Genomic DNA, 27,972 nt, shown 5'->3' on the forward strand with positions numbered 1-27,972 from the left:
AAGACAGAGCCATGCTGTTCTCATAAGCAGCCTCTCGCATACTCAGCCAATTGGTGGCCCCATCGGGAAGCATCTTGTATGCTCATATCTCAAATTTGTCTCCTATCTCAAGGCAAAAAATTGCTCGGAATTTTCCTGGTATCTCAAATTTCTCGTATGTTGGGACACTGGTATGTAAAGGTATTACTATTCTCACTTGAATGCAAAGTCATTGCTATTGTGGCTTGTTAAGTAAGGCACTGCTTAACTCATGAGCTACCATTGACGAAGCTAGATGTCAAATTCACTTGAAGTGGGAGTTCAGGCAGTGAATGCTGGCACTTCAAATTGATTCAATGTCTATTAGTTATAAAACCATCTAAATTCACACGAGAACTATTGGATGGATCAAAATTGGACATGTGTCATCGTCTTGGGCAAAGTGATAAGTGCTCCTTTTTACGGGGGTGCATAGCTGGCTAGAAGACAAAAAGTAAATTTTGAGCCGCATTGTCACATATTTCTTAGTACTGCTCAGAGCTGATTTTGTCATTTTAATGCCATATCAGTACTACTGATAGTAGTACCACTATTGGTTCAACACTACTGTGAAAATAGGCCTACAATCTTGGTGATTAAGTGCTATATTTTCAGTCCCAGACAGCAAATACAGTATACTGCATTATTTTGATGGTGATAAGATGGTCCATCAAGAGTTCCCTTATGCATGAATAAACATGTTTTCTACCATAAAAGGACTACAATCATAGCTCCAGTTTTCTGTGGTCTTTCGGAGCCAAACAAAAATTGGGAGAGAGTTTTACATCTGCAATTTCGTGTTATCATGGCTGGAACGTTCTTTGTGCAATAGTTTATTTTTTAGGGCACTTTAAAGATCCCACATGAGAGATCATGCGAGTTAATCATAGGGCATAGGGTGTGACTTCAAACTACAAGCTTTTCTATCGACATATGACTCATCTTGTCTCATTGGTATAATGTAGTCAATATAGTCAATTCATTGTGTATCTTGCTTGGATGCACTTCATGACTGCAAGCCATCATTGACATTGGAAGGAGTTAATGTGATATTCAAAAAAGGGTGTAATTTTATTTTAGTTTTGTTCAGAAGACTCCTACAATTGTTTCTTGGCTCAGATAGTCCAAGTCCTCTAATTCTTAGGTTATACCATTTGAAGGTTTTTCTCTTGAACAGGGCCGTGCGTAAAATACATGCAAATTTCACATACTGTTGCTACATCTAGTTGTTCACTTATCTTAAAGCCCTTTTTCTTGTGTGAGGGGAAAACTTTTTGATTTATTTGATCACCTTTTGATTATCATTCACAGTTTGGCTTCCTGAGGGTAAAACATCACTTTTGTCCAGCTCACCATTCCATGTATTAGAGAAAATTGGCTAGACGTTTAGCGCTGCATCTCTAGTGTCTCCTTACATTATTTTTCTATTGTGTCCAGACATCAATTTAGCACTTATCTCAGCCTTGCTGAATGAACAGTTTAATTCAGAGGCATTACAATGTGGAGCATAGGTCAGGAGAAAGCCAAAGGGACATATGAGTGGGCTGAGGAAGATGAGCACGAGAAAAAAAAGTCAAACTTCAGAAAAGTCTGCTTTGTGAACCATTTCATTCCCTCTACCCCAAACTCAAACAATTTACCAGCACCCACAGGGAATTATGTAGTGTGTGCCAACCATAACTGCATGTTTCAGTATAAAAATAAAAGGAAAATCCTCATAGACCTTGGAGAACACCTAAATGAAATTCGCACAGCCCTCATGTGGCTCTACAATCCTTAAGTGAATCACTGAGAGTAACATTCAAAATAGATGGCGACTATCATGATTTGCAATGTCAAACTCTTTGACTTTTTGCTCCAGCTGGGAGTAATATTTATTAATGATTTTCCCCAGGCCACAGTGCTAAATGTAAACATTTACAGATGCCAAGACTAGAACATGCAGAGCTTCAAGAATTGATGACCAGTATCGTTGCATTTCTTTCAGTTAAGAAAAAGCAATAATGAAATACAACAACCAAATAAATAGTTTATTCAGCATTATTTACATTGAGATCACATTTGAATATCATCTATTACTAATTGTAAGCGGACTTCTCAGTGCTCATTTTTACCTGTTCAAGATCAGAGACTCTCCAAATCTGGGTGGGGGCGGGGTAATTGACTGTTACCCATTTCCTAGCATTTGATTGTTGCTGCTGGAACAGCCAGCCGATATGGAATCCCCTGCCCTGAGCCCATTGTGTGTAACCTTCCCTACAGTGCCATGGGAAATCAGTGTAGCCTAGTCTAGTCTTTTGTTTTCATCGAGAAGTGCATAGGACAGAACAAGGCCATAGAATGAAATAAATAAATTTTAAAAAACGCTGTTTTACAGGCTTTTTCGTTTAAAAAAAAAGACAAATGACGACTATTTAATGGAGTGCCACCATTCAGTGTCTGAGTTGCTCTACATTTCATTTAAGTGTTTCATATGTTCCAACTTGCTTAATACAGAATTTTAAGGACCTTTTTAGGTGAACCAATTTTGGGTAGCAACTGTTCAGTTTTAAGGAAAAAGTTAATTTGATGATGCTTAGAATTGGGAAAATTGGAAATCATAAAATGTATGAAAAGTTGTTCGTCTCCTCGTGCCCTGGGGTTGGATGGTCAGTAATTCAGGGTCTCCCCCGCCTGGTGCCCAAAGTCAGCTGGAATAAGATCAAGCACCCCCGTGACCCATGTAAGGATAAGCGGTTCAGAAAATGAATGAATATTATGTGGGCGATGAATTAAAGAGGATACAAACATATTTGGTTACCGGTTACTTGGTTAAGGAAGATGAAAAGTGTCAAGACAGGGGTGTTAAGGAATGGTTTTGAACAGTGAATGTTACATTATGTGCGTATAGACCAGTGACCATGCAAGTTCTCCCCCAGACCTGTGTCGGTTTCCTCCGGGTACTCCGGTTTCCTCCCACATTCCAAAAACATGCATGGTAGGCTGATTGGAATTAAATTGCCCCTAGGTATGGGTGTGAATGTGCATGGTTGTCCGTCTCCTTGTGCCCTGCGATTGGCTGGCTACCGGTTCAGGGTGTCCCCCGCCTCTGGCCCAGTGTCAGCTGGGATAGGCTCCAGCACGCCCCGCAACCCAAATTAGGATAAAGCGCTTCAGAAAATGAGATGAGATGAGACCAATGAGGAACAAGATGGTGTTGAAGGTTTTTGCCAGTTTGTTTAATGTGTGTTTATAAATAAGTAAAAAGTATGTGACAAAGAAAATATATAATGAAATTAAGGATGGCAACAACAAAAGTGAGGCAGGGCAAAAAAGTGCCCCTTTTAAGAATTATGGGAAAGTATTCTTGGGGAAAAACCCCACGTTCATTCTAAGAAGACAGTGAGCGGCATATAAACAATGTCAATGTAGTTAAGGAATGTCACTGTTGGATAGCTATGTAAACTGCTATATATTGGCTAATATAATGGTATTGGAATGTTGGTTACCTACCACGTCAAACACTACACACGCTAAGTAATGCGTTCGTGGTCACAGTAATCTGTCAGATGCCTCAATAATAATATTCAGATTTGAAACTTGATAAAAAAAGTCTGAACAGCCAGACCTAGAAATCTGATATGAGAACGAAACATAATGGAATCGGATATGCTTGCAGTCTGAATGCAGGCTCAGTCACATTTTGTGTACACATTGCAAACCTAGAAGATAGCTGCACATAAACACCAGGACCTAAAAATCAGCAAAACCTGTTTTAAATACTGTCGCAAGTATGTTGTACTTGTTAACCAACTCATCGAATTAAACATAATTTTCTCTTATAACCTGGTTCACAAATATAACTCAGTATACAAACTATATTTTGTTTGCCTATGTCTTATTGTATGGTGTAGTTTGTTTTTTGCCTGAAGACAGCTGGGTTAGGCTCCAGAAACACCCCCAACCAATGTTCCCTCTAAGCTGCGCGCGTGCGCAATTGCGCACTACTCTCGTCTTCTCTGCGCAGCAGCAATCATATGGCGCACAGTAAAAGAAAAATTTCGGAAGTATTTTTTTTTTTTTTTTTACCCCTTTCCCCATGATGGCGCCGTTTAAGCGGCAGCCAGTGGCAGTAGCTCTGTCCACTCTTATGTTTTCGTGTTTTACAGCATGTTTTACATGACAAATTAGAGGGAACATTGACATGCACCTGCTTGTGGCAGGTGTGATACTGGTGTGCCCATAGCGAGCAATGATGATGTCGTTCGTTCGTTCAAACAGCGTTTAATGATTAAATACAAATACTAGTATTTGTTAGTTTAATGATTAAATACAACTACTAGTATTTGTATTTAATCATTAAACACTGTTTTCAGCTGGATTTGACCGAATTTGAGAGCATTTTGAGCCGTTTGGCGAATGGACGTTTTTTTGCCTACATCGCGACATCATCGCGACATTTTACCAAGGAATTCACTTCCCTGGGCTTGGTTCTAATGTCCAAAGAGCTCCAGTATTTGTATTTAATCATTAAACGCTGTTTTCGGCTGGATTTGACCGAATTTGAGAGCATTTTGAGCCGTTTGGCGAATGGACGTATATAGACGTTTTTTGCCTTCATCGCGACATCATCGCGACATTTTACCGAAGAATTCACTTCCCTGGGCTCGGTTCTAATGTCCAAAGAGCTCCAGTATTTGTATTTAATCATTAAATGCTGTTCTAGGATGGATTTGACCCGATTGCTGTCATTTTACGGCTTGGTTCTGCTACATCTGCCCGCCCAAGAGTGCTTATTCCCGGGCTGCCATGCCCGCCCAAGAGTGCTTATTCCCGGGCTGCCATGCCCGCCCAAGAGTGCTTATTCCCGGGCTGCCATTGATGGTAGACTAACATTGATTTTTACTATAATTTGGACAATGCCGGCGGCGGGCCGGATTAAAAATCCTAACGGGCCGTATATGGCCCGCGGGCCGAGGTTGAAAAACTTGTTCACACACGATCCAGGGGCGGGGCGAGCGCGCGAATCCCGTTTCGGAGAAACCTCCGTTCGGCCGAACGTCCATTCAGCGACCTGCCCGTCTGTCAAACGTCCGTCGGCGAAACGTCTTTAGGCGAATCATCCGATTACCGATGATATCGCTCACACTGGTACTCAGTGCGCTCAGGGAGGTTGTCTTTCTGCCCAGACCAACGAAAAATTAGAGGGAACATTGCCCCCAACCCTTTCGGGGATGGGCAGTATGGAAGATGAATGAATGAAAAGATTCAAATTACGACATAACTGAAAACGTAAATATATTTTCTGAATCCATTGTTTTATTTTCACGTTGTTCTGTGTCCTGCTAGACATTTGCTGGCTTCCTAATAGAGCCCCACAACAATAATAATTTCATTTAAAATTATTGGCGCTAATGAAATGAATAAGCAGACCCTGATATCGAGGATAAACAGAAGATAATAAAGTGCCGTGCGGTTGACTGACATTGCAAGGCAATACAGGCCAGCAGTAACCCACCTACTTGCATCACTACGCTAATGAAGCGAACGAAAGCCGTAAAAGCGACAACTTCTTTGTATGGTCTCTCTGTACTGAATAACAAGATGATTGCTATTCCTTTGGAGTTCCATTTAATGCTAAGTTGTTTTGAATTCAAGCCGATTCCAGCTTTGTTTGAATTTGGGGTCGCTGTTGAAAATGCCTGCTAAGTGTCCTCGGCCATCTAAGGCAGGGGTCTACAACCGCCGGGCCGGGAACTGGTACCGGTCCGCGAGCCACCTAGTGCTGGTCCGTCAGAGAAATCAATATTAACATTTTCAATCTCGCCCTCATACTTGAAATGAGAATAGTTGTTTTAATAATAAAAAAATGCTATGTTTGGGACTTTTTTTGGGACATCCGTGAAAAAATAGGAAGAGCTTTACCAGTCCACGATGAGAAAAAGTTTGGAGACTGTTGATCTAAGATATCCAAACAGCCCAAGAAACATGATGACAGTGACATTCATAGTCATGCTAAAGGTGTAGCACACCATTGCAGCATAAATTAATCTACCATGCGTTATACAAAGAAAGAAGAAGCAAACATTCAGAAAACGGCAACAATAGCCTTTTTCCTTTTTTCAAGGACTCCAAGCGAGTGGTAACCGCAAGGACTAAAAAATGAACCCGCATTATGACGGATTTACGCCATAGATAAGGCTGTGGAGCTGCCAGAGAGGACGTCAACACACTGCTCGAAGGCATGAGGAACGACTGACAGCAATCAATTGGAAACTTGAGTGCACTACTGCTGTAGGCAGAAATAATTTCAGGTCTATATATATCATTTTATTTTTGTTGCCATTACCTGCAATGTTATAAAATCTGTGAACAATGTGGGAACAGCAGTTGTTAAACTACAAAGGACCCTCATGATACAAGACCTCGCCTTACAGGTTTTTTCATGATATGAGCATCGTCATGAGAGAAAATGAATTTCATTATTCACCCATTCTCCATACCGTTTATCCTCACAAGGGTCGCTGTGAGTCTCATAATGCGAAGATCTATTCGTGATACTAGCATAATCCAGATAAGCCTCTTTATCACTTGCCATTTCCGAGTGCTGCGGTATCTCTATTTACACTTTGATGCCCCAAGTGTTAAGGGACCGTGCTATGTGGCATCTCGCATCATCAGAATCCCCCATCTGCTCATCCTCCTTTCGTCTTCATTTATACAATGTTATATCGAAGTGCATCCAAGTCATCAAGTGAAGAATAACTCAGTCCTCAGTTTACTCCCAAAATTCATGGTAAGTGTTTTTATAGTTTAAATTATTTTTTCAGGTTAGTTATCCTTCAAAGTAATGCCTTGAATTAACAATTAGAGACAACAAGGGGGGCTGGGTCATTGGAGTTGTTTGCTAACATTTACTGGGAATCAGTTATTTCTTACAGAGAAAATATATTTATGATATGAGCACTGTTATGTTATAAGCTTGGTCATGGAACGGATTGTGCACCAGAAAACTAAGCCTGAATAGATCCATAAGCAATTGTGTGACCTTTAAAATAATTGGGGAAAATCTGATCTGTGAATTTGTTTGGTGTTTGCAAGCTGGTAAATACAAGCTAGTACTTAAATTATTTTGTTTTCTGTAACACTTATTCTCACAATGGTCGCTGGAGGTGCTGGAGGCTATCCCAGCTGGCTATGTTACTTATATTAAATCACAGAATTTGCACTATGCATCCGATTTTATGTGCTTGATGATTTTTTAATGATGCTGCTTGTGCCTTTTGAATTGCCTTTTAAGGATAAATAGTTCTGTCGCAAAATCACATTCCGGCGTGACACTCATGGTGGGCATATCACAAAAAACTATTTGCTTCAGCTTTATTTTGCAAAACAATATTTTAGAGTGCTTTCCTAGGTTCTCCTGTATGAATCTAAGTCAGGATAATGTCTTCTCTCATCTGCAACATAATGACAACAACATTTGGGTTCCTGGTGATTGATATTTTGCGCGTCCCTGTTTGCGATCGTGTGTTCCAAGTCCCATGCATATCAGCACCACTCTGTTAATGGGATTCATTGTTTACTTTAAACACTTAAATGAGAAAATAAAACCTATGTAATTTTCCTTTTTTTAAATCTGGTGCTTTCTTCATGCTTCCAAGGCATATATTTTAGCGTTTTTAGCGTTAAATGTTCTGTTAGCCTTTCTGTCATTATTATATTTACAAAACATTTGGACATTTATCGTGCATTATTTTGCACTGCATATTTTTTCACATGCCTGTTAATAGATCTGTCACCTTAAGATTTTTTTCTAGGAAAATAAACTTTGCACACTATCGCGATTACATAAATTTGTCATTCATTCATTTTCTGTAGCCCATATCCACAGAAGGGTCGAGGGGGGTGCTGGAGCCTATCCCAGCAGACTTCGGTCACCAGGCGGGGGACACTCTGAATTGGTAGCCAGTCAATTGCAGAGCACAAGTAGAGAACCAACCATTCACGCTCACACTCATACCTAGGGACAATGTAGAGTGTTCAACCAACTTACCCTGCATGTTTTGGATTGCTAAATGTTCAGATAAACAAATTGCTTTTTTGCCCCATTATTGAATGCATTAACAATTTCAAAGACTTATTTTATGGACCACCTGTGGATATTTGAGAATTAAATTGAGCATCGCCCAATGACACACACATTAATTGCACTAAGGCTTGTTTGGAGGTTGCTGAGTGCTTTCATGCTAAGTATTATTCATTTGCTTTCTTCACAGCTTTCTTTGAGCGTGGGCCAAATGGATCAGAGGCTAGCTGAAAAGATAACAAGGAAACTAATAGGTTTCTTGGAGCAGATGCTTCAAACATTATTTGGGGCTGCTTTCTCTGTTCGTCTCAAAATATATTGCCCCAACACTTTTCTCTAATTGACGACAAAGGAAATAATTGTCATTGCGTTATTTTCAATCAACGAATATGCATTTGTGGTACTACATAAATTTGTGGTTAAACGTCCATGATTATACATAGCCAAAATTAAATACAGTTGCAATAAATAAGAACTAAAACAAAACAACAACATTTTCGAGAATAAATTGTGTGGATAGAGATGTGTAGAAAAGGAGGAGAAAAACAAATCTGATGATTATTTTGAGTTCAATAATGCCACAAAATACACGTTGGAATATTTTTCATTGGTATGCTGACAAAGCATTATTAATGTGTCCCTGTTTGATGCACGATCGGCTCAAGAGTTGTGGCTGTGCCGTTTATTAGATACATATATTATTGTCAAGTGGCCTGGTTGACTTACTGCTGAACTATCTCATCCATAAAAAATAACAGACAAAGAGCATACTGGAATTAGCTCAACCAATTTGAAAGAAATACTCTTTAATATATACAGTAATTTATTAATTTCCCATGCCCTAAAGCAGCGGTCGGGAACCTATTTGATAGAGACAGCCATAAACAAATCATATTTTCAAATGTTATTCATTGAGAGCCATACTGATAATATAAAAGTAAAAATATCTGAAATGTGTGCATTCATTAGTCATTTCACCTCTTTTAAAGTACAAAACGTCATAATTCTTTGGACATAACATTCTCACGCTATTGCTAATAAATGAGTACCAATGAGAGTATGCATGTAGAAAGGTCAAATGAAAAAAAATGATTAAAGATGCGTGAGCTGTCGTGTCAACGCTCCTACTGGTACGTTCGGGACTCAGCTCTCTCATCAATGATTTCCATATTTTTACCTCAGAGTTTGGCTTACCCTCATTTGCAGGCTGTATCAATGGCCAAACAATGTACTGTAAATGAGACATACTTATGAAAACAGTCCTTTTAATGTGTTGTGCACATTACAAAAATACGTTCAGTTATAGGGGGTGCTAACTGGTGGCAGTAAATTTCCACGCTAGTCTCATTACGTCAACATTTAGTCAAGAATACACTAACATTTAAAAAAAATAAAAGTAATGGTAAGTTCTGCACTTACCATTACTGCTGAGAGGAGTCTGTGAGAGTTACTGCTGAGGAAGCATGTACAGGTCTTACTGGATTTGGTTAACTCATACACTGTATCCCTCATAGCAGTGACACCCTCCACATTTGGTAAAGTAGAGGTTTTGTCTTTTATAATGGCTGCCACGGTCGACCGACTAAAGCTAAATTCTTTATCGTCATTCAGTGTCTCTCCTTCTCCGATGATTTTTTAAAATGAATTTATTCATTATTTACTGTTATGTTAAGCTATGTTTCTAGGATAAATGTTTTTCTTTTGGCTTGACCAGTTATGGTAAACATCCTACCTTTCATCTTTAAGGGCATAATGTAAGCAAAGGAGGGCTCGTTAAGGGCAGAGATACTACCAGCACACAAACACTCGCTAGGTAACCAGGAACACTAGGGTCCTGGTGCATGAGGCACGATTGTCGTGTGACCGGACGTTTCGTCGAAAGACGTTTGGTCCCCGGACGTTTGGTCGACCGGACATTTGGTAGAACGGACGTTTGGTCGCCGGGTTCGCTCGCTGTCAAATTATGACAGAGAGTTTACCGTTGATAACTTTGATATTAGATATTTAGATATTAAACTCACTCTCTCTCTCGCTCATGATTATAATTTTGAGAGCTTGTTTCAACAGTAACAACTCAGCGACCAAACGTCCGTTCTACCAAACGTCCTGTCGACCAAACGTCCGGTCGACCAAACGTCCGGTCGACCAAACGTCCGGTCGACCAAAATGTCCGGGGACCAAACGTCTTTCGACCAAACGTCCGAGTACCCGATTGTCGTGAAGTTAAAAAGGTCTTAGGTTGAAGAGTGTAAACCGAAGACTATTATTTACATTGATTGTTCTTGATATCGTAATTAGAAAGCAATAGACTACACAGGACCTTGCCTGAAGGCTACCTCACACCAAGTGGTTTTGCCGGACCTGATTGAACTCTCGCTGCCTGCATGGGGTTTGGCAAAAGATTGCATGATGTCAGATAAGAAGATATGAAAGTCCCACCTTCAAGTATAGTATTTTTCTGTATTGTCTTGGCTGGGTCAACTTCCTGAAGCAACCCACACCATCTTTGACTGACACTAAAGCCAGAGCTTCTTGTGGGTTAAACAGGATAACCAGGACAATATATATGCAGGTTCTAAAGCAAGGGCGGCCTGGTGGCGTGAGTGGTTAGTGCATCGGCCTCACAGCTCTGAGGTCCTGGGTTCAAATCCAGGTCACGTCCACCTGTGTGGAGTTTGCATGTTCTCCCCGGGCCTGTGTGTTTTTTCTCCAGGTACTCCTGTTCCCTCCCACATCCTAAAAACATGCATGGTAGGCTGGTTGAACACTCTAAATTGGTTGCCTGTCTCCTTCTACCCTGCCATCGGCTGGCCACCAATTCAGGATTTCCCCCGCTTGGTGCTCGGAGTTGGCTAGAATAAACTCCAGCACCCCACCCCCACCCTGCTTCATCCATTCTTACTGTAAGGCATGGACAACCAACTCAGTGTTGCAAATGGTGTTTAAATAACCACAGTCATTCATCAATGTCATTATGACTCTGCAGTTTCACGAAACCAATTATGAACTGTTTATCAGTGATCTTCCTCAGGGAATCACTGAGCCAATACAGTGACATTGTCTGTTGTAGGAAAGGACACTCATTCCTTGGGAATCATACATAGTTATCAGGGCTGCTTCTGAGTGATGGAGACATAAGACCTAGGTAACCATGCTAATTATTTCTCCCTAAATTGCAATCAGAACACCATTCATAGCCTATATAAATAAGTGATGGGTGGCAAAAGTGAATGTTCATCCGCTTTGCAGTTCTGAAGTCGTTTGGAAATAATGTTCTCCCTATGCCTCCAGAGATGTTTTTTTATATATAATTGTGTTCCCACAATCTAGAAACAGGTTATTTGAAGATGTGAATGTTTGGAAGGAAACCAGCCACTTAATTTCTCGACCAATACCATCCCTACAGTGAAGCATAGCGTGGTATCGTCATGCAGTGGGGGTCTTCGCGGCTTTAGAATTCGGTAGACTAATCACAATCATTCATTCATTTTCTGAACTGCCTTGATCCTCTCAAGGGTCGCAAGGGATGCTGAAGCCTATCGCAACTGACCTTCGGGCACGAGGCAGGGGACACCCTTAATCCGTGGCAAGCTGATCGCAGGGCACGAGGAGACAAGCAACCATGCACACTCACACTGATACCTAGGGGCAATTTAGAGTGTCCAACCAGCCTGCCACGCATGTGGGGGGAAACCAGAGTACCCGGAGGAAATCAATGCAAATTCTACATATGTGGACTGACCCGGATTTGAACGCAGGACCCCAGAACTGTGAGGCCAACGCGTTAAACACTCAGCCGGGCCGCCGTAGACTAATCAGAATTAAGGAAAATATTAATGCACCAATTCAACTCTGGATGAAATTCTGCTCATGAAAACAGATTGGATTGAAAGTACAGGTTTCAGCTCCACGCTGCAGTCATAAATGTATATTGTGCATGATAAATGAGACATAATGAATGTTTGAGCGATAGGAGCTTACTAATTTTAAAGCTGAGAAATGTAAATGTTTATTATGTGCTGTGTCATACATAAAAAACAAACAAAAGGGAAAGTGATGTGTTTTGGAGCTTTTGCAGGAATCAAAGAGGCACTGAATCAGGCTTAATAGCAACACGCAAACACTTGGAAATATAAATAATCATGACTTTTAGTAATGATGCATAGCACATAAACATAGATTAATTTACTTTTAGTCATAAAAGTCCACATTTTCCATTCTGACCTAAAGGGCAGAAAGCTAAGCTTAGTACCGCCATTAAAAAAAAATAAACAAACATTGCTCATACTCTCTCATCTACATGACATAATTATTGTTTTACACACTCATGAAAAAAGGAAAATGTTCACAACCAACCTTTTGGTAATCTAGCTGTGTGCTATTCACCAATAATAGATTTATTTACATTGGATGACAAGTGGTTAGCGAGTCAACCCTACACAGTTCGGAGATCAGGGGTTCAGAAGGGTTCTATGTGGCATTAGCATGTTCTCCCTGTGTGTGTGGGTTTTCTCTGTGTATCTGGGTTCCTCCTACATCCCCAAGAACATGCATGGTGGGTTAGCTGAAGACGTTCAACGTTGCAGAGTACAAGAAGTAAAATAACAGCCTTTGGAAAAGACATGCATTGGATCGGGTGGAAAAAATGCACATAGTGCTTCTCACCCAAATGTTGCCATCCTGGTGATAAGGTTTCCAGTTCCGTCCTGTGTCACTGTACAGCAAACGGTATCGTGTTGTCCAATCAGAGCTGCTGTAGCGACCCTGGGTGGCAATGGCACTTAAATGCTTTCTGGAGCCCAGGTCCACTTGCAGCCATTGGTAGTGGTCACTATCCAGTGGAGACCATCCGCCAGCACCTGAAGAGTTTTAAAAACATTCATGTTATTGGTCCTGGTTGAAAAAAAAAAACCTAATGAAGCGCCTGTATATCTGGAGGAATGAATATATTATATCTGAGCATTGACAGTTACAAAGCTGCGATTGTTTTTCAAAGCAAATGTCAGAAAAAAAAAGAAAAATGTTTATGAATCTATAGGAACCAAATAAAAACTAAAAGCTTTTTGGTTTAGCTTAGTTTTGACCTTTAGGTTGTCTTTTTGCATCAATAATTGTTAAGTTTCATTTGGTAAATCCTCTACATGGTGTCAAGTTCTTTAAATAAAATTCATATGTCGATGAACAGCAATAAATGTAGGACTTGAGGCGGTGGAGTAATCGCAAAAGCAAAAGGTCCTCCACTGCCATACTTAACAGTTGGATGGGTTTTAATGGTGTCGTGGAGTGCCTGTATTACCCCATATAAACAAACAGTTAAAAAAATAAAATAAAAATGAAATTTGGTTGCATCTCCCCAGACAAAGAGTTGCCTGAATGGAAGTGCTGTGAAACACGTAGTGCCATTGATTTTTCTTGTGTTGTCAAAGTTTGGAAAAATGCTTTGAAGTGTTAGTAACACAATATTTATCAAAACAGTTGTTGGGTTCATTCTGGGATGTTACTATATGTTCATTTGGAATTAATAGGTAATGAAGCTATAATTTAAATTGTGCCATACTGTTTGGACCGAGTGCACTGTTAGAATTATTATGGAATATTCTATGTGTTGTAAGCATTTTTCAATAAGTAATAAGGCTATAAACCAATTCATGGAACCATGGACACTTTTCCTCCACATCGTCTCCTCAAGGCCCCACAGCTCGAGGACACATTGTTTTCACACACGCTTTTCGGCAGAACACAACGGGACTGTTTTGACGGGACTCCAGCAGAAGATGGCGATAATCGCATTATTGTTTGAAAATACGGCTTTGCTTTGTTTACCTTGAAAGCATTCCTCACACTGTTGTTTTTCTAACCAGCGAGGGTTTTATTGTACTGATTACATAACCATGTTTTTCGAGTGTCGCGATTAAATACAATGATTCAGTTACTGCAATTCAGAATGCACTGTGGACTAAGACGGCGTCGCATTGCATCTCCTTGCAAGTTGTAGGCAGAGTTTGTTGAAAGATGTTTTTCCTTTTTTAATTAAATATTACTAATAATGATTTAAAAGGTTTGAATCATTATTCCAACAGCACTTTCCCCCAGTCTTCCTGTCGTGGCCAGTCAATTGTTTTCATAACTATGGACTGAACAGGACAACAAGTTCCAGGCCAGACGGATGATCTACAAGGACTCTTAAACTGCTTTGTCTCGGAATCCTGCAGATGGCGATAAATCGAATCAAACTTCCGAGAATACTCACATTATTGTTCAAATATACTGTTGCTCTGTTTACCTTATAAAGAAATTATTATGCTTACTGGTGCAAATTCTAATGCCGTTGTTTTGCTTATTGTGCAAATTCTTATGCAGGTGTTCCGATAAAAACAGATTGTTGTGACAGTTGTTTTTATAACCTTCATGATGTTATTCGGTTAAGCTTATACAATTGTTCAAAACAGTGGAGACAGTTGTTTTTGCTTATGCAATTGTTTAAATCAGATTACCTTTGAATGTTTTGGTTATGTGCCGCTAAATGGACCGAAGAGTATGCCGCCCGTCAGAATGCTCTTGCGAACGAAGCCGCGTTGGGAGCGATTTTCCTTGCAAGTTGTAAGCAGTTATGTTGAAAGATGTTTTCCAATTTTAATTAAATATTACTAATAATGATTTAAAAGGTTTTAATCATTATTCCAACAACAGTGTCTAAACATATAGAAATTATCAAATGAAGAAAAAAAAATAAGTTGCAGATAAAAATGCACAAGAAATCTTATCCACATTTAAACTACTTATCTTGTTTTAAGGAGTAGGAGAGATTTTATAGCTGGGTAAAAAATGTTACTAATTTCGGCAAGAACGGAATTGTTTTTTATTGTTGTTAAGTAATTACTGTTCCACTGAATCATTCTTTGAGATATCTTTTAGTTTAGCAATTGGCGCTGTGAGAGCCATTTTACAAGTGTCCCAAATATCAAGCAGGGGCATTTATCAAGGGCCCTTCGGCCGTGTCTTGTGTGTCTCTGTCCATTGAACAGCATGTCTACTTTAGCACCTCTGCTATTCGACGCGCTCAGTTTGCCACAAAATGCCCAGTCGCCAGGAATATAACAATTTAAATCAGGGGCTTCAAGAAATAGCATCTTCCAAACTAAGTTTCTCGAGGTCATATAATATTCTGCATGATGTTTACTTGTGAGGAGGCACCATATTTTATTTCAGCCTCATTGTAAATAAAAATAATAATTGGGATAATGTTTAAAAAGTACCGTAAAATCAGTGAAATTTGTTCTTAAGGTAATGAAAAAGTGCTTGAATTTGCTCTTCGAGAAGAAACTAAAATAAAGATTTTCAGTTTTTCCACCTAACGTTGTGAATGTTTAGACGATTAGTAGATAAAATATAATGATACAATTAGTGTGGCATTAATATTTGTAAACTGTGTTTGTCTATCCTTGTGATTTGGAGAATGTTCATGCCGCAGTTTATGATACATTCACGCGGACAGTTGTAAATTATATAGAGTTGACTATATTTATTGCAAATGTACTAATGAAGTTGATACAAATTGACCAATTTGGTGAGTGCCGATATACAACTTAGCTTAGAAAGACATTGCTAGAATTGTAACTGGCATCAAGAATAATTTTTTCTACTCCTTTCCTAAGTAAAGTGATGATTTAAAAGGTGGGTCAGTGCACCTGCATGACACCAAGATAATACAAGCAGAAGAGCCGCATGTTACGGCCTTAAAAGTATTTTGCAATGAGCATGAAAATGAAAAGTATATAAGTATTTATTTGTTTTCAGTGTCCAGCAGAGAACTGCTCAGCCAAGATGGCCTACTAAAAACTATGATCAAAGTCTTGTGTTCAGGAGTCCGGTCAGGGTGAGGCCCCAGGCCACTTCCTCACTGGCCGAACCGGACGGCCGCTGGATTGGCCAGCCCACCCCCTCCTCGCGGGCCGGAGCGGACAACCAGCAGACGCGTGTGTGTCCACGTGTGTGTGCGCACGTGTGTGTGCGCACGTGTGTGTGCGCACGTGTGTGCGCACGTGTGTGTGTGTCTGTGTGTGCACGTGTGTGCGTGTGTCTGTGTGTGTGTCTGTGTGTGCACGTGTGTGCGTGTGTCTGTGTGTGTGTCTGTGTGTGTGTGCTTTTCACCCCCTCCGGGCTTCCCTTTCTCTTGTAACCACCTGCACATGAGTGGTAATGAGCCCTTGTCTGTCTATTTAAACCTGTGTGTTTGTGACACATTCTCGGATCGTCAACTTTGTTTAGATCTTGCCAAGATACCACACCATGTTCCATGTACCTTGTCTTCCCGCCAGGTTTGATTTTATTATTTGAGTCTAAGTCATTGTTATTTTCTTGATACCCATGCCACGTATAATTAGCAGTTTTGTGAGGGCACTCTACGTCTTTGTCTCCTTGATTGCTTCCTTGCGTTTGAGTCCAAGCATGTTCCACGCTCGATGCCTTACCCGAGACATAACAGGTTGATAGAATAAAACGGAAACAATTGATCTCAATATACAATGAAATGCATACTAAAGGAAGACAGATGTGGACACATTTATTCATCACTGTTAAAAAAGTAAAAAAGAAAATAATCACAAACTGTCCATTTTACACTGATTCAATGAAATTAATTTGGTTTTGTAAAGGAACTAATCAGATAAATAACTTGCCAATTTTGAAAAATGACACTCAAAACAGGATTTATAAGGTTAACTGGGACCATGGATGCGTAAAAAACACACGGAATGAAGTAGTGTGTGTAGTGAAGGAATGAGTGATGTAGGTAACATGATAAAGTAGCATGTCATGTGGCGGATTTCGCCCCTTGACAAAACCCTTCATTTCCAATTACTACACAGCTCTTATAGTGACAGATTAACTTGACCAGCATCTGTGGAATGTCAATACCTCAAAAACCCTTTGCTTTAAAGCCATTCCTCTAGATTAGAGCTTCTCAAATAGTGGGGCGGGGCCCCCTAGAAGCCTGCAGAGCGATGCCAGACAGACGTAAGAAACATACTTTTTGCAAGACTAGAATAAAGTGTAATTGCTCATTCTCTCGTTAGATAGCAGTGGCACGCTCACTGTCAATGTTCACTCAGGAAATTATACAGCGGTTAACTTAGAATTTTGTAGAAAAAAAATGGTTGCAACAGAAAATAATTATATACCTTATAATGCCATTAAAATAGTGGATGAATGAATGAGTGGAGGAGGGAAATGTTGACAGGGCGGTGCGACACTGAAGGGTAAATAAAAGCAACAATGAAGTTAGCTGAGTGGACAATGTTAGAGGCAATGTGAAGCTTTGAGAAAGATCGAAGGAAGAAGTGTTGTAGCGAATGATAAGACGGTGCATTGATGAGTAGGGGCGGGAGAGGAGGCTGAAGACATGGAAAAGTAAGAGAGATTGATGAGGTAAGCAAGAAAAAAAGGGTTTTACGGCTTGGGTATAGTAGGGAGACGGGAGATGAGATAGCAAGCGGATGGGATGGGAGGGAAAAAGAAAGGGGAGTGTTGTTATGGTAAAGTGATGGATGAGGGCAAAAGTGAAGAGCGGCTCACGGGGAGAGGTAGAAATGAAAGAATGACAAAACCTGGGAGAAGGTTAGACAAAATGAGCCCGTTCGAAAGTAATGAGAGGGGTTAAACCAAGTAAAAAACACTTGCTTAAAATCACAAGAAACAAAGCAAAAATTGGAAAACTTCGAAGCTAAAAGCCAGGATAATAGGAGAGATTAGAAAGTCATAAACCGTGACTGCTCACTCTACAATGAGAGGTGATGATAAATGGCAGGGCAGCGCAAGAGGTTAAATGTCTTTTCGTTCTAAGTTGAGCCTCATCTTATTGGAAACTTTTTGGCACATTGTGAGAGTCAATCTACTATGTCACATGACGAGCCTGTAATAGGATAGTAATAACTTTTTTTTACCTCAAAATCTCAAGCCCAATCAATTTGGAAAGATTGCATTACAATAATTATTATCTAAACCGTTTGAGCGTTTAACACAGCAAAGAGACATTGTATATTAAACATATGAAACACAAAAAAACTTTAAAATATAAATGCATGTAAAATAACAGTCCTATTTTGTATATGATATGAAATCTTTCCTCACAGTACCTTCGCAAGATCAAATAATATCATAAAAAATCTGTTTTGGTGGCTTTAGAATTGACTCAAGAGCAAGAGTTGGGGGAGAAGTTGCCAGTCTCCCAAAAGCAAACACTTTGTCAGGGTATGCTGGCAAACCCCCCTGACAAAGGACACTTCAACTGCAAGAAATCCCAACTGAGCATAACTCTGCTTATGTCCAGGGAGTGGTAGTGGACATTGAGTCGTTGCTGGACAATGGTGCTAATGATTCCATCAAATGAGTCTTATCAGGCCTTTTTAGTTTGTGGAACTCTGGGGGGAGCTGATCAGTGCCTTCAGATGCCCACACAGATCGCAGCTTTGGTTGTCACTGATGTAATTATTTTTTTTAATGGGTTAGAGTAGAAGTTCACTAAGGCCATGGAGAACGATTTCTAGAGAGCTTTAAATGCATCTGGTCCACCATCTGACATCTTAGGAGAAAAGAAAATACACCAGTAACACAACTTGGGATTTTGAGAATTGGTGGCCTGAATACTTCGAAGAGCTCCTCAAGTAGGAACTCCTATTTCTGGGGTTGATGTCACTGAGGTGGTTAAAACATTGCTTTGATGTGAGACTTTTTGTTCCAAGATACGAAACAATGAAAGTCATGAAACATCAAATGAAATCAAACATCCTCCAAAATGTAAATACATTGTCTGTATCTGGTATTATATTTTGAATTTGCTGCGGTAGAGTTTCTTTCCCATTCGTTTCTTTTCCCAGGACAATGGCTGATTAGCTTCGGGTGGCGTTGACTTCCTAATTCATGTGGTTTCAAGAACCTGTTCATCATGGAGTTGTTTCTTGAGTTTTTATGAGTGTACGTAACATTTCAAGTTGTGTGTTTACATGCGTGTGTCCGTATTGTAACGAATCAGGTTCTAATGTTGAGATTGTATTTGCATGACAGCGATATATATATGGCTAACAAAAAAAAGAGGAATATATATATATATATATATATATATATATATATATATATATATATATATATATATATATATATATATATATACACATACATATATACACATACATATATACACACAAAATTCATGCATTCGGTTTCCGTATTGCTTATCCTCTCAAGGGTCGCGGGGGTTGCTGAAGCATATCCCAGCCAACTACGGGCAGTAAGCAGGGGACACCCTGAATTGGTTGCCAGCCAATTATTATATACAATCATTGGTATGAAAAAAGCTGCAACTGTAATTGCAGGCAAAACAACTACTAAACAGGATTTCTTTTGACTCTTTAGAAATCACTAAGAGAAAAATTTAAGGATGTGCAGGAGTCAGATAAAACACAAAAAGTAGCTCTGCAAGAGTGAGAGGCCAAATGCTGTCAAAGGTATGAGAAAGAGAGATCAGGATAAAGAAGAGCTGAAAGGTGCAGTCAAAGGTGAGCGCCATGGGGAAGACAGAGGAAAGTGACAAGTGGTAGACAGACTAACGGGGAGATGGACGAAGATGGCAAAAAGGGTGGAGGAAGGTGACAGAGTGAGCAGGAGTACCAGTGCAAGTAGAGAGAGCAAAGATAGAAGAGAGCGAAAAGAGCATCAGGGGAGTGCTGTCATCTTACTCCTTCCTGTCACATGCGCAGATGTTCAGGGCTGAAAGCAGGAGAATAAGGACGATGGGGTACAAAAATGACAGAGGAGCCACGGTCAAAGGAAAAAGTTAAGCCAGAAAAAAGAAGGAAAAAGAACATAAGGGGAAATCTTAAATGCCTGGAACATGCCAAGATGAAAGCCATTAAACAGGAACACAAAGAAAAGATTGTCAATCAAAAATTGATGTTAGTAATGTTAGCATCTTATTAATAATACAGTGGTACCTCTACTAGCAAACCCTTCTACATAGTATGAAAAAGTTCTGAATAGTCTCTATGGGAAACATTTTGTCCCAAGACCTAAAAAAATCCAAGTCAAGAAGAGTCAAATTAAATAAAACATCCCCCTGTATCCGTATTTATTTTTTAATTGTTGCTTTCCCCGGTGGCCCCATGAACAAGTGGCTAGCATATTGGAATCACTGTTCAGGGGTTGAGAGTTAAATCCCAGTATTAATAAAAATGTAAAAATTCGTACTGAAACTCGCAAGCGAAATACGGGATGAAAAAAAGGCGCAAGTCAGGGCCCAGCTTCTTCTTCAGCAATAATTTGGGTGGCACTCAGCGCTGAAGAAGAATGACGGGCCAAAAAATATAAAAGGTTGAGAAGGACGACATCTTGCCTTCTCGTGTTTTGTTGTGAGTGAAGTTCCCATCGCGTACATCACCTGTGGGGATAGACTATGCGGAGCCTATTCCTGTTACGATTGCGCCGCGTCGTCGTGGCACGATCGGGAATGGATTCGGACCCAGGCGCGGGGAAGTAGGATCTGACGAGGTATTAGCTTCAAAGCAACATCTTTAATAACTCAGAAGGGATCTTACAACACAACGAGGACTTGTGAAAACGAAAGCGATACCAAACAGGAAACAGGAGAACGAGAAGTATCGAGGAGAAATGTAACGAGGCTGCATGGCTACTGAATCCACGCAGTGACTTCCAGGGACATTCAGGAATTGTGCAGGAGCTTGCAGGAACGATCCGACAATGATAATAGATCTAATTGGTGTTTAAATACTAACTCAGGAAGTCATCAACAGATTGAGTCCAGCTGCTCTCCTTCTACGGCAGGCCAGGAGGGACAAACCGCGGCGCTCCTGACAATTCCAGCTTTGTTTGGACTTTCAGTCGCCGTTGAAAATGCTTCTTAAATGCCCTGGGCCATCTACGTTATCCAATAAGCCCCGAAAAATGAGTCATGATGACGTTGACCGAGAAAAGTCACGTTGCTAAATATGCTAAATAAATTACCGTAATTACTCGAATATAACGCGCACTCGAAAATAACACGCAGGTAATTTTGGGCCAAAAAAATCTGGAAAAACGCAGTACTCGAATATAGTGCGCACCTAAAATTTCCCGCTGACGAAAATCAGAAATCTTACCTTTTTTTCTTCGTTTCACGATTGTTTTGTTCAAACAAATTTATTCATTAGAATCCTTCAAATGAAGAGTTCCTCTCTCTCTTTGTCTGTCCTCTCATACATCTCTTCGTTGAGAATCCTATCAACGTCCACGCTTCCTTCATCCACTTCCTCTTCCTCCCACAACACATCATCCGATTGGCTTTACGAGATGACGTAAAATCCGTGCGTCAAAGTGAGTTTGACAATGCTTTTTTCGATCGAAAATTTGTAATTTATTTTAGTTATTGATTATAACACTGAACTGAGAGAGGGTGAACTGAGACGGGTACGAGGCTAGAGGGGGGCAGTGGTGGTCTCGGCTTTACGAGATGACGTAAAATCCGTGCGTCGGCTTCACGAGATGACGTAAAATCCGTGCGTCGGCTCTACGAGATGACGTAAAATCCGTGCGTCAAAGTGAGTTTGACAATGCTTTTTTCGATCGAAAATTTGTAATTTATTTTATTCAATTCAATTTCAATTCAATTTATTTGGCAAGAAAAAGCACCAGGCTAAGGGCCATGTAACAAGACACAAAAAAAAACAAAAAAAAAATAAAAAAAAATAAAAAAAAATAAAAAAAAATAGTTTTTGATTATAACACGCACCCCCAACTATTGGAATTAATTATATAGCAAAAATCTGCGTGTTATATTCGAGTAATTACGGTAATCTACCCTGCGTTGTACCAGGATTCGGAAAACACCAAGAATATCTTTTTACAAGGACACCGAGCGAGTGTTAACCACTAGGAATAAAGAAAATGAACCAGCATTATGAGGGATTTACGGCGTAGATACGGCCATGAAGATGGCATGATGAGTGGCCGAGAACACACTTCTCTAGAGCCACTCAGACTAACTGATTATCGAAAAGATCCCATTGGGGAGTGAGGAAGAAGAGAAAGCGAACAACGACAAGGATGACGAATAAAAACCCGGTCTTCCTTTAAGACATCTGCAGGAGATCTTCAATATAGCATGCATTTTGTAACAACGGACACAGGAGATTAATGACAACATGGTCGGGGCCATTGAATTTGGCAATCGTCGTGACAGTGTGCGCCGAAAACCTTTCTCACAGAATAAAGCTCCTCCTGTTGCCCCTACGGCAGCCCCTGAAGATTCCATCTATGATCCAATGCCTCTCGAATATGACAAAGAAGACTTAGATTAAAGCTCCCAATAACATGTTTTTTTATTATTATTTAAATCAGGGGTGGCCAACTCTGGTCCTCAAGAGCCCCTATCCAGTCTGTTTTCCATATCTCCCTCCTCTATCACACCTGATGATCAACTCATCAGCCAGCTGTCCAGAAGCTTCATACCGATCCTGATTATTTGTTTTAGATGTGTTGGTGAATTTGGCTGTGAGGGTATGAAAATATAACAAACAAGTTGGAGAATCAAAGTGGCATCTTATGGGATTCATCCTCCAAAACACGATGGCTTTTACTAAAAGCCGAGAAAGTAGCGGACATTTTCCATTATCATATCGCAATTCGAAGCATTCAAGAAACCTTGGGCTGTGTAATTAAGAGCAGACCTCAAGAAAGGCTATGAAGACCCCCCCTTGGCCCTTTCAACTAAAATCAAACAGTGTTCCAATGCCTCAGCATGTCTTGTTGGTTTGTTAAGATACCTTCCTTCTCCTCTGTTTTTACTGCAAGCGAGAAATGACTGATTCTAACCGAAGACAACAAATCACAGATGAAAAAATGTTTCTGGGAGAGAAGAATGAAGGGAAAGTGCATTCAGTATGAATCAAAGGGCTAGTTTGGTCTTGAACACAGTTTGGTTTCCAATATCTCATGCCATGCAGTAAAATTATTGCACTGTCACCAGCAAAGAGGAAAGAAACAACCTTCATTCATTCATTCATTTTCCAAACTGCTTATCTACACGAAGGTAGCGGCGGTGCCAGAGCCTATCCCAGCCCTCAACAAGCAGTGGGCTGGCTACAGGCTGAATTAGTTTTAACACAGGGCACATAAAGACAACCATACACTACAACATGAACTAATTTGAGTCATTAATCAGCCTACCATTCATGTTTTGGGGGTTTGGGAGGAAACTGGATTACCTGGAGAAAATACACACAGGCATGGGGAGAACATTCAAATTCCACACAGGAAGGTGGGAACCCACCAGGGATTGAACCCTCAAGCTCCAAACTGCGAGGCAGGTGTGATAACCACTCTTTCAATAAGCTACTAGAAACAACTTTAAGCGCTTAATTATTGTTTACTTTATATCCTAGGAGACAGATAGGTATCAGAAGATGAAACATGAAACGACGGCTGGCGGTCAGCTCAAAGCCTATAGAAGTCTGCCAGTGAGAAATGAAATGACATGCTTATCGTTATGCCTGGAGGCAAGATAAACAGACTGTAGTGAACAAAAGGACACAGTTCTGTTTATAGTATTTTTCTATATGAGACAAATGTTACTTCGATATGATCTGCTTTCATCCAAAGGTACTGTATTGGGTCCATTGTTATTGCTGTGTTCTTTTATGATCACAGCGATGGTTTCATATAGTATAGTAGTATATTATATTGCTGCAGGAGCAAAACTGAGTTTGATTGTGCTTTATTGACTTAATGTGTACTCCCGTTCAGATAAATCAAAGCATTCAAACATCTATAAAGTCCTCATCTTCTGTATTTGAGAAAATGAGTTTGGCCAAGTAGGTGAGTCAGAGTTGTCGCCGTGTAGTTACGCAGCTCGAACTTTATTGTTAGCCAACCTTTTAGACATCCACAATCCATTCACAACTCGTCATGTAACTCGCACGACACTGCTGCCAGTCTTTGATAACAAAGCAGGTTTACCATCGGACTTACATCGCTCCTGATTCGTTCACCTTACATCTGCGGAAACTCAGCGTTGTCTTTTTAACTTTTCCAAGCTGGTTTTCCAACTTCTTCCACTTGCCATGAACCATGGACTTGTTTATAGTGAGATGCATTGTTGCAGCTCAATTTGCATATTCCTCCGCGTGGCACATAGTTTCCAGTTTTGTAAGCATGTCTCTATGCAGGGGCATAGGGGGTTAAAATGATATTGCTTTGAAAAATGCATAACTTCAATATATTTTTTCTTGCAGTCAGGGTCATACATCGACATTTACAGAATTTTGGATTTAATGCATACAAGCAGGGGGGCCCGGCTTCGCCTGCTTGTTTAGAACCAAAAGAAAATTGTTGCGCTATTTAAAAAAATCTCTTTTTAAAAATGGTTGTTTAACAAATAAAAGAATGAGTTTACACACTTAGAGAAGGTGAAGAAATTTGTCTAATTCGTCTATTAGGATCCGACAGCCGTTTCTGGCCACCATAACAAATTTCAACTCTCTACATTTCACGGTTTGGACAACCGTAGCGAAAGAATCTTAACATACACACTCACACAGCCATAAATCACATTTTATTAGGATTATAGATTAATTTGTTATAAGCACCTATTTTGTTCAATAGCTCCCAAACCATTGACAGAAAATGTACAGAAAAGATGGGTAATTACCTTCTGTTTAACGAACACCTTTTAGTTTTTCAACAACCCACTCCATTTATTAATTATAAATATATTACTGTTATTACCATCTATTTAGTTCAATAGCTCCCAAGCAATTTGACGTATTGGCACCAAATTTACAGAAAAGATAGTTTATTATGTTATGTTTAAGGAACACCTTTTGGTTTTTCAATAATACATTCAATTTATTAATTATTAATTTATCACTGTTATTACTACCTAATTTGTTCAATAGCTCCCAAGCCAATGGACATATTGACACCAGAATGGCAGAAAAGATAGGTACAGTGGTACCTCTACATACGAGCAGCTCTACCTACGAGATGCTCGAGATAGTAGGAAAATTTTGAGCAAATAATTCGCTCTAGATACGAGAATTTTTTTTTAGATGTGAGAAAGCCAGGTGGCCATGACATGAGAGGCTGTTTATCATTGTAGCACACTGTCTTTTTTTGCCGCATCTCTTTCGTGTATAACAGATATCTATGAGCACTGAGCGATTTCTTCAAACGAGTTTCTCCTACACATGGACCAGAAAACGCACAACCCGAATGCACGGGCAAAAAGAGGGCTTTTTTGGGTAATTATGTATACTCGTGCACACAACAAGTGTGAACCAGAGAAGAAACCTTTAATGTAGGTTTAAGGAAATAAGAGAGGGAGAGTGTAAAATGCATGTTTTTGGGCATATGGTTCATTGATTTTTTTTAAATATATATATGAAAGAAAAAAAGCAAAGTTCTTCCCATAGCAACATAAAAAAGTATCATAATGTAAACAAATTGTGATGCCAGAATTCTGAGAACAAAAGATTTGAGTCAACATCCGGTTTTCCCTCTGCCAGTACTTCATCTTTCTGTCATAGAGCACACGGAGCACATGAACAGGCAGTAATTTAATTAGAAGTGGCCCGCTATTATCGACAGATGAGTGCAATGGCTGAGGCCATCAAACAAGTTTACAAAATGACACGCAAGATAAAAAATAAAAAAATCTTCACTGAAGATGGATGGGTATAATTGTGAGAGCACAGTTGGACTGCATTCATAATAAAAAAAAACTTTTGACTTTCATGGACAAGATTATGGCAAGGATGTAAAGTGTTAGTTTAGAAAATGATGATGGAATGAAGAGGGGAGTGATGAAAAAGGTTAAGTACACAAAGTAAACAGAGGAAAAAAAAACATAAAATGCAATGTAAATGATGACCCATTGAAATGTAACATTGTTTTCATTGCTGTGATTGCCAGGATACATTTCTACACCAACCTATCCATAAAGCTTGCCCCATTTTAATCATTGGCTCACTCATAACCCTTCATCTTCAGTTCCTCAGAGTCTTCTCTCCAATCTCCACACCACTCATTCCCTCACCTATCATTTACTTCTCTACTCTCCATACAATTCTATTTTAACGTGTATCCACAAGGCATCTATCATCAATTGACAGCACACTTGTGTAGAGAGGAGAATATCATGAAGCTCCGAATTTAAAGCTCATCATTCTATTTCTGAAAGAAATTTCTCACATGTGATGATCATTTTTAGTAGAATAAATTAGGATTCAATAGCAAATTTGCCACTATAGATTTTTTGTGGTTATTCATGATTATTTTTCCTCAGACAACTACGGTGCAAAGAGCATAAGTGTGAGGTCAGAGTGAGCATTTTATCCCGTAGCCTCTGGGAAACAATTTGTTTACACGCTGTTTCAAAGGGTCCGTGTAGTGTCATCCTTCAAAGCTTAGCGGCTTCACTCTATTGCTGTATTTTATAAAATATCCAAATCAAAAATTTGGCATAAAAATGTCAAAATTCACGCTGGATAAAGAAAAATGGCAAAAAACTACTCAGCTCCAAAGAAGAAAAATGGTGGGCACCGAGTGGAGGCCGTCACCCTTATCCAAAAACAGAGCTCTTTGAGCGAACTGGAGGGCTGGGAGCCTCAGTGAGAGTGGTTTTTCTTCATAAATGTGAGTCCCGGGCGACCTTACGGCGGGCGCAGTTGCACTTGTCCGAAAATAGAGCGCTCTGGGTGGGCAGGATGGCCAGGAGCCTCGGTAAGGGTCATTTTTTTCCAAAAGTGTGAGCTCCGGGCGACCTTGCAGTGGATGTCCTCACTCTTATCCGAAATTAGAGTCCTCTGAGCAGACAGGACGGCCAGGAGCCTCGGGGTAGTGGAGCTGAGGGTGGAACTTCAGCGGGAATGTTTCAAAGTGCAAGCTCCATTGCGGTGGACGCCGTCGCCCTTATCCAAAAATAGAGCCCTCTAGCTGAGTGAGACAGCTGAACGTCGCGGAGGAGCAAAGTGAAAGTTGAGTTTCCCTCTAAGCGCGGGGTCCGAGTGGACGCCGTCGGTCTTATCTGAAAATAGAGGTCTTTGGGTGGGTATGATGGATGGACGACATGGAGCAGCGAAGTGGAAGTTAAATTCCCCCCAAAATGATGACGGCAATAAAGATGAAGGACGTGGTCCTAGAACTTTGAGAAATCGGCAAGAAATTGTCTATATGGCTCCCACTTTGAAACAAAGTGTCCCAGAGATTGATAACAACATGGTCATAGCCATCGAATAGGGCAATCTTCTTGACTGTGTCATGTCCTCGTACAAAACTAAATTTGAGAAACAGCAGTCACAACTCCCCATCAGCATGTTCCTTGTGCGCCAAAAACCTCCCGCACAAGCTCCTCCTGGTGACCAGATGACAGCTTTCAAACCTGACGAAGAAGATTTGCCTAACTTGGGGAAAAGCTCTCAATTACCTGTGCACTAAATCATCATCATCTTCACTTCACCTTAATCGTGCTGCACATGTCTTTCATTGTCATTTTTTGGATTACGATTAAGCAGAGAAGAGCTATTGTCATAGGTGAGTAGAGTACTTAAAAGTATTAATGCATTTATATAATTGTGTAACGTTTAATATTTAAACTTCTTGATATAGTAGGGGCGCAAAAACATGTATGTATGCTAGAAATAATAGGATGAAGAAAAAATAATTATATATATATATAATTATTTTTTCTTCATTTGTAAAATGCATTATTGGAAAAATTACATTTTCAAGAGCATTACAACAGTTGACCATCACATAGGGTGATTTTAAGGGTTTGTCATATACAGTTTAATATTTTAAGTGCTGTAAAAATGTGTAACTAGTGTTTAGCAGGTTCATTTGGA

General features: G+C 40.0%; 1 protein-coding gene across 2 annotated transcripts in view; it reads right to left on the reverse strand.

Annotated features, from left to right (window-relative positions):
• The window catches only part of cntnap2a (contactin associated protein 2a), a 306,440-nt gene that overhangs the window by 168,977 nt on the left and 109,491 nt on the right, over nucleotides 1-27,972 (reverse strand). For both annotated transcript variants that reach the window (XM_077624212.1, XM_077624211.1), the window contains exon 3: nucleotides 12,752-12,945. In XM_077624212.1, the coding sequence (XP_077480338.1) occupies nucleotides 12,752-12,945 (194 nt within the window). The remainder of the gene's footprint in view (nucleotides 1-12,751; nucleotides 12,946-27,972) is intronic.

The sequence above is a fragment of the Stigmatopora argus genome, chromosome 17 (genome assembly GCF_051989625.1).
Source record: "Stigmatopora argus isolate UIUO_Sarg chromosome 17, RoL_Sarg_1.0, whole genome shotgun sequence".
In the NCBI taxonomy this organism is placed as follows: Eukaryota; Metazoa; Chordata; class Actinopteri; order Syngnathiformes; family Syngnathidae; genus Stigmatopora; species Stigmatopora argus.